This window comes from Serinus canaria, chromosome 6 (assembly GCF_022539315.1).
Source record: "Serinus canaria isolate serCan28SL12 chromosome 6, serCan2020, whole genome shotgun sequence".
NCBI lineage: Eukaryota > Metazoa > Chordata > Aves > Passeriformes > Fringillidae > Serinus > Serinus canaria.
Genome location: NC_066320.1, coordinates 32,166,613 through 32,174,419, shown reverse-complemented (window position 1 = coordinate 32,174,419; position 7,807 = coordinate 32,166,613). Strand labels below are relative to the sequence as shown.

General features: G+C 40.9%; 1 protein-coding gene across 2 annotated transcripts; it reads left to right on the top strand.

Annotated features, from left to right (window-relative positions):
- The first annotated feature begins 929 nt into the window (after positions 1-929).
- TEX36 (testis expressed 36) lies at positions 930-6,122 on the top strand. Of its 2 annotated transcripts, XM_009087604.4 has the most exons (4): positions 930-1,191; positions 1,993-2,124; positions 3,792-3,872; positions 5,221-6,122. In XM_009087604.4, exons 1-4 carry the CDS (start codon positions 1,144-1,146, stop codon positions 5,491-5,493), a joined length of 534 nt encoding a protein of 177 aa, XP_009085852.3. In that variant the 5' UTR covers positions 930-1,143; the 3' UTR covers positions 5,494-6,122. The 2 variants fall into 2 exon arrangements, with proteins under 2 accessions (XP_009085852.3, XP_018766732.3); XM_018911187.3 differs by lacking the exon at positions 3,792-3,872.
- Positions 6,123-7,807: the final 1,685 nt, after the last annotated feature.

The following is a 7,807-nucleotide window of genomic DNA, read 5'->3' as shown; positions in this document are numbered from 1 at the left end:
AGAAGGTTCCCCCCGAGCCTCCTTCTCTCCAAGCTTGTTTGACTTTCCTGCATAACTGGGACCTTAATGAAACAAGCAAAAACTTGGTGATGGGGTACCTCAGCATAGGAGAGGATTGAAAATTATTGCAGTGTCCTGCTGTCTGTACACTGAGTTCAACAAAAGCTAAGGTCTGATGGCTTCAGTAAGCAATTCCTAAATAGTGCCCATGGGATTTTTAATATTTATTATTTTCCGTGTAGATGGTATTCCTCATTCTCTAAACCGCAAGGGGCAGTACATGACTGGTCAGGGAGTTCAAATGCTGATTGCCTCTTAAATTACATCTATATCTGTATCAATAGCTACATATATCTTATATATATATATATATATATATATATATATATATAGACATAGATCAAGGATTCACAGAATGTTTTGGGCTGGAAGGGAACTTAAAGATCATCCAGTTCTACCCCAGCCATGGGCTGCAGCTTCTCTGAGCACCCTGTGCCAGGACCTCCTTACCCTCCCAGGGAACAATTCCTTCCTAATATCCAACCTAACCTAATCTCTGTGTGTTTGAAGACAAAAAGGGCACAAGTGTCATCTTCTTTACAGTCTGTCAAGGCCAAGGAGGCAAAGTCTTGGTTTGTGCTACAGTGGCCAAGTGTGCTGCAGTTAAATAGTTGGGATGTTTCCAAGCAAACTCAAAAGCAAAAAAATCCTTAGCACGCAGCCAGGTTTTCTGTAAATATCGGGCGTGTGTTCAATTAAGATATGTGTATGTGGAAAGCCATTTTCAAAAGAGGAGGAAGTTGCATCTTAAAAATTCTTTCTCTAACTTCCTTTGGGTTTTCCTCAAAACCATCTCTCCTTTCCCCACCCATTCCTATTCAGGCTGTAAAGTGTCACTGAAGCGATTGTGCAGAACTGATTTGTTTTCAACATTCAATCCTCGGAGGAGCTGTTATTTCCCTCTCCCCTGCAGCACACGAGTAGGAGCAGCGCTGCTCCGGGTTGTGTGGATCTCGCTGAAACGCCAGGGGGGCTCTGAGGTCACAGGGGAGGAGGTTCCACAGCCCGGCCGCTCCCCGAGCAGGTCTCCAGGGAACCGCGGTGGCGCCGGCACAGTGACCGGAGTGGCAGTGACATCGAGCCATGGCTAAGGACGGGTCAGAGCACAGCGGGGGGCACAGTAGCGACTGGGTAAGGGCCGAGCAGGAACCCCCGTGTCCCCCACAGGGCTTCTCGATCCTTAAACTCTCGAAGAAGCACCATGCTAGGCGTGACTTTGTCCTTTAGTCGAGAATGAGTTTTCCCATTTCTGAGGTTTACGAGGAAAGTGTCCTACGTATTCAGTGTGCAACATTTCTTGTTAACTAACCTTGGCTGGATTTCCCCGCCCCGCCCCAGTTTTCCAGCGATGCTGAAGGTCTCTTATTTGATAGTTAGCCCTGGTTGATTTTCCGTCTCTTCTGGAGAGCTCCAGCCAAGGTTTGCCTCAGTTCTCGACTCCAGGAGAACACCGTGATCCCATCAGAAACGCTGGGCTGGGACATCTTGGCATCCTTGGGCACTGTGACATTGCTGGCACAGGCTGCTCCTCACTCTCTGAACCTTTGGCCTGATGCTGGGTTGAGCTGTTCCCAAAAGTTTAAAGTTCTTTCAAACTTGTACTACAGTAGGAGTACACTGGGAGGAGGGGGGTTAGAAGGTCGTTGTTTTCCTTAGTGGTTATGGCTGTGCAAATAGTTTTCCAGAAGTTCCTGGACATTCTTGTCTGGTTGTTAATCTACGTTTGAACGTCTTTATGGTCTGTGTTGTGTGTGTGGGAGGCGCCACTAGGTGCTGCTGCAATCCAAGTAATAAAAAATAAACGGGAAAATACCATTTGGCCCACGTTTCTGATCAGTTTTATTTGTTATTTGGGTTTTGTTGGTTTTGTTTTGTTTTGTATTTTTCAGTTGGCTTTTATTTTAAAGGCTCATAATCTTCATTATTTTCTAGTTCACTCACGATGGACTGGAGCTGGGCGAGCTGGAATCAGTAACAAGCGCTTCACTAAAGCATGTCCTGAACTCTGTAGCCGCTGTGGGCCAGGAACACAGAATGCCGCTGCAATACAAAGCTCGGGTGCAGGTGAGTTCCTGTGCAGCACAGCCGATTTTCGGAGCTCTTTTGCAAGCTGTCACTCGCTAAGTTGTGAGTAAGAGCAGCACTCGGGGTCGTTAGCGGAGCAGTCACAGCGGGCTGGCAGACTTTGTGCCTCAGGGGATGGAGTGATTGCTGCCTGCGCTGCGGAAGAAACATATTTCCCTGTTACTCACTCATAATTTTAGTTGCTCCGAGTCCTGCTGTATTACTGCTGATTTTCTCTTTTATTATTGAGACACCGAATACATTATGATCAATCTCAGCCCACAGCCTGTGTGTATAGCCATGCAAGAAGGTTTAATGGAAATTTGATCAGCTGTTTGGCAATGAATGTTGGAAATTCAGTATATTCACACAAAGGAGTGTTCTTTTTGATCATTAAAAAGTTAGAAGCTCCTCATTTCAAACATTTTTAAGGCTTGATTAAAAATGGGATTTGTGTAAAATTTTGTGATGAAGGGAAATACAGTACTTTTTAAAATCACAAGTATTTAATATGTTGCAGTGTTGTAAGCACCTTTTCATGTCCTTATTTTATCATCACACTGAGATTTGCTTTACCCACCTGCTTTGGGCACAGAACATTTTCTATTTTCATTTTCTATAAGCACAGCAATTACAGTGGGTTCATGTCACTGGTTTTGCTATAGTGAAGGGCAGAAATGAAGGGCTTGGAGGGAATATTTAAAAGGGAAGCTTGGGACTATGAAAAGAAGATTATACTGTAACATGAGTACACACTGTGTTCATGTTGCATCTACCTTTCTGTGGAACATCTGGCCCTAGCCACTGCCTGAAAAGGGTAGGTTTTATCAGCTGGTAAATGTACCTAAAAAAAAAGGAAGAGAATCTGCCTTTTAAACCAATTATTCTGAGATCTAACCATGGCGCTGACCCTGTGCAGGCACATTTTGTGTCTGGTGAATCTTCTTGCTGGATCAGGCCTCCAGTCACAATGTTCTTTAAAGCTCATTCAGGTTCCCCTACTCTTGAAACACTTCTTTTAGACTGTGTTACAGTAAAACTTGCTCTTCTGTTTGGAGTGGAATATCACAGTTGGGATATTGCACTGATAACATGTAAAAAGTCAGATATGTTCAGTATTTCTAAAATAGCTCTTTTTGCAGTTGTCTTTTTTTCTTCTGAAATTCTGGTTTCATTTAGAGAGTGGATGAGCATCATGTTAAAGAATGAGATTATAAATTAGTTAAGCAATTAATACCTCTTCAGCTTCCCCTGCAACAAGCAGTGTCCATGACATTCAGTTCATAAATCACAGGCTAATTCAGTTTTGAGGTCCCTTTTGTAGTTTATTTTAATTAGCTCTAGGCCTACTACTAAATCAAGCAAGGCAATCCTGACATATATCTAGAATTTTGCTGCTTTACAGACATTATGTATCATTTCTTATTTGAAAATTTGCACTTTTATATTAATCATGTATATATTCAGCAAATCCTCCTGGTTGTTTTATTAAAAAAATTTAAAGTCCACATTACCCCTATAAAATCATGTGCAGGTGAATATTTAACATAGGAATATGACTTCTGTGCAAGAACAAAGACAGCTGTAATCTCACAATATAAGAACAAAGACTAATAGACTCAACAGAACTTAAAAATTTTTTTTTTCTATAATTTCTTTTTTTGCAGAAAGCAGGAAACAACAATTTTCCATTCTCTTCTCATGACAACAGACATGACATATGCAATGCAGTAGAGTATTTTGACCTGGTAAGTATCCAGCACTGAGACAAATCAAGAACTTCAGATCTATTGGTCTGCCAGAGATTAAACACAGCATCTTTTCTGTCCCCTGCAAAAAACAAAAAAAAGAGAAAATAGATGCTAAAAAAAAAAAAAAAAAAGGGAGAGAGAGAGAGAAAATAGATGCTAAAACAGTGAGAAGAGAAAAATGTAAATAGCAAAAAAAAGTACACTTTTTATTAGTAGAGGGCTGGAACATCTCTGTGCAGCAGCACATACAGTCATTGTGAATGGTGTGATTCAAAGGGAAGCAAAAAGCCATGATTTGGGTCTCTGACATTTTCTAATATTCTCTAATATTCCTGTTTTGGTTTTGTACCCAGTTAAATGTCCTATTAGTCTGCTCTAAGTGATTTGCCTTGCAAGGAATTTTTGTAGACATCTCAGCAACTTCTAATTTGCAGTCCCAAATATTTTGTTCAGACTCATCTTTATCATAAATTTAAGCAAAATCCTTAGCATACCCACAATATATCTCAAGAATGCATTCTTTGAATTCTTTACAGTACACCTGTTTAAATGTATGCTGCAGAAGCCACAACTTTGACTAGAATTAAAAATTTTTTGGGCTTTTCTCTGTGGGCAACAGTATCATGTCCTTCCATTCCCCTTAGATTGTTGGTATTATTCCAGGCAGCAAAAGAAATAGTGCAGTTCACAGGAGAATGAGTAAAGGAGGAAGCAGTGAATTGTGATACAGGGAGTTTGTCTGATTTTGGGCTCTGTCAGGCCTAGACTTTTTGGAATTCATTATTCACTGAGTAACCTCCATTTCTGTGCACTTTGGGCAGTGTCTCATTGTTTTAGAGATACTGATCAACCATAATTCCAGCTAAATTTCCTGCAAGCTGTGGAGTGTAAAAATCAGGCTGTCTCTCTGTGTTTGGACACACAAGGGATAGCACTGAAGATTCAGATTTCATGGTCTGTCTCAGTTTCTTTATTGCAGTCCACACCTAGAATTATTAACCTATTTCTTTGGGTGCCTCTGAAGATTAATTTAGCCGAGTGTAGCTAAATAGCCTTGAGTAGCTGGTGTGCTACAGAAATGCAAAGTAAAAGTGGTTTATTAGCTCTGAGAGGTGGAAGGTCAGCAGATTTCCCATTATATATGCAACCAAAAATGTTCATACAGGCGAGTCTGACAATATTATTTTTAACTTGCTAAAGGTCGACCGTGAGTTCTTGCAATCACTGTGGTAACAGCTTCGTTCACTTCCCAGTGGGGTAGTGACTGTTACAAGATTCATCTGTGAAGCTGTGACTGGAAGTCATATGGTTGCATGAAGTTTAGCTTCCTTTTTTTTTCCCGTAGGGCATGGGTGTGAGGAAGTTGGATCCAGAGAAGCAGAGACAGAACTCCCATAACTTCTTCGAGTGGGCTCGTGCGCCAGGCCGGAGCAGCACCGAAGGCTTCGTCACCGTCTACCAGAGCACGTTTGTGTCGGGTCAGGGCCCTGGAAACGAGGAGCCGTCTCACAGGCGCTACCCCAAACACCACACCCAGAGCTGCAGCGACCACAAAGAAAGCGCCAGCGAACCAGCTGCTGAGGAGGAGAAAGCCCTGAAGCCATCCAAGACATCTTAATCAGCAGAACACCTCTGGAACACCCACCGAGCAAATGTGAGCTGATAACTACCTAAAACAACGGTGGAGGAATAAACATTTGCAAAGTGCACACGGCAGTGTGGTTGAGAATTCATTATCTTACATTACTCTGAAAACATACATTTCTAGAAAATCTTTAAAGAAGAGGAGCATTGTAAGGAAAAACAAGATTGTGCATATTTTTAGACACACGTCTGCTAGGAGAACACAGATAGGGATTGTGCTTGTGTCACCTGATACTGGTTGACCCTCATCTTGATACAAAAGCTCCTTCAGCTTCTGAATCAGTGGCAGGGCTGTACCTCAGGCAGCTGACAGCACCTGTACTGACACAGGAGCATAATGGACCTGGATCCTTGAGGGATTACCACAGCAGGGAGCCAAACCCCTGTGTGTTCAGGCAAGAGAGAAACATTTCGAAAAGATTTCATGGCTGAGAAGGCAGGTGACCAGCCATTAGAGAAAGTAGATAAAAAAGAAGCTGTGCATTAGATTGCTGTGCAAAATAAGTGTCCTCTTTGGTTATAGCACAGCAGTTGTAGAAGTGAAAAAAGAGTATTGTGAACAACATTTGTGCACTCAAAAATTTGATTCATGGCTGTAAGGGGGAAAAAAACAAGCTGAAGTGAAAGGCTGTGTGGAGGTTTGAGTTTGGGGTGGACTGGATCTTAAAGAACTCATGATTTTATAGTTACATGTCCCCAAGGAAGAGAATTCAAACCCAATCCTCCAAGCACTCTGCCCCCTGAATATTCAGTGATGTTAGGATGTGGCAGGCAGTTGAGTCACACCTAGAGTCAGACCTCCAGATGATGTGTTTTCCTCTTCTGGATCATTTCCATTAATATCAATAAAATAATAAGCTAAGTTACGTGTCCTAAAATATCCTACAAATAAGCTTGTTGCTATGCAAAATAATGTTGACTAAAAAAAAAAAACCAATCATAAGTTTATGAGATAATTTCCTTTTTTACAAGATAAATGGAAAAATAAACCCTTGACCCTTAGAATTCCCTGCATTGTAAGAGCTGCCTTGAACATGAGCTCAGTTAAGAAATGACATTTCTGCCTTTCAGTGAACAGATGCATTTTTTTGCTATCAGCATGCAGTGGCTGAAGGCCTTTTTGTGTGCCATCCAAATAGATGGGATTAGATTCCCCAAACATGCAGCATGTTTATTAGCACATGTTGAAATAATAAAATAATTTTTTAATGGAGTCCCCCCTGTTAGAGTTCTTGGGGTGCTACACAATACATCAAAATCCAAAACATCAATGAACAATGTAAAACCAAATAAAAAGCCAAGTAACATAGTGCTATTAAAAAGAATTGCATTTTCTCAAAGTAAAGACAGCCTGCCTGACAGCTCCAGAGTCAGAATTTCCAGAGCTTTAGCCAACAGTTTCATCCCCAGACTGATTCAGAACTGAAGTGTGTGCCAATCACATGGTGAATGAAGTGCCCCATGCTGTTTGGCAAACTCCAAAGGGCAATTCTGGACCTCCATCAGAAGGAAGGAACACATTCTTGTTCCATTAGTAATGTTTATCTGTGGTTTAGCATTACAACTGGATGTGGTGAAATAAATTGCTGGAGTTTGTTATGCCTTAAGACACCAATAGAAACACTCCAGATTTCTTTCTTCCCCCTATTTATTTCTTTTCTTTTTTTTTTTTCTTCCCATTTTTGGTTAAAATGTAGCTTTGAAAAAAAGAAAAAAAAGTACCTGTGGATTAATATATATTTTCAGCTATATTGTAATCAAGATTGCAGAGGAGAAACTGAAGAGATCATGAAACACTTATAAACTGAAATAAACTGTGGTGGGTTGAATAAAACAGGTGATTCCCACACATCTCATGCTCTGACAGCGTTTCTTGGGTAAATAACAGGAGACACAATACAGTGAATTTGGAAATGGATAATGAATTCCTCAGATAAATTTGTGTACTTTGGATAGAAAACATCATGTTTACTCTTGTGAAGATAATGTCTCTGTGAGGAAGGTCCTGTTGAGTTAAAACATTTTTGAACATACATTTCCTTTTGTTTGTTTCTTTGGGAATGGAAGGAATTGAAATAAGGCTGGTAACTCCCCTGAAATTTTCAGGTCAATGCAGGAAAGTGCTCTTGGCTGGGAGTTCTTTGGGGTCAGATGGGTGTAGGTAGGCTCAGCAGAATGATCATACTATGGGTTAAATCAGCCAAATACTGTTCTAAGTGCTGCTGATAAGGATGGACTTATTTTGTGCATTGTTATATTTTAAAAAATCAAACCCAAACACCCTCTTT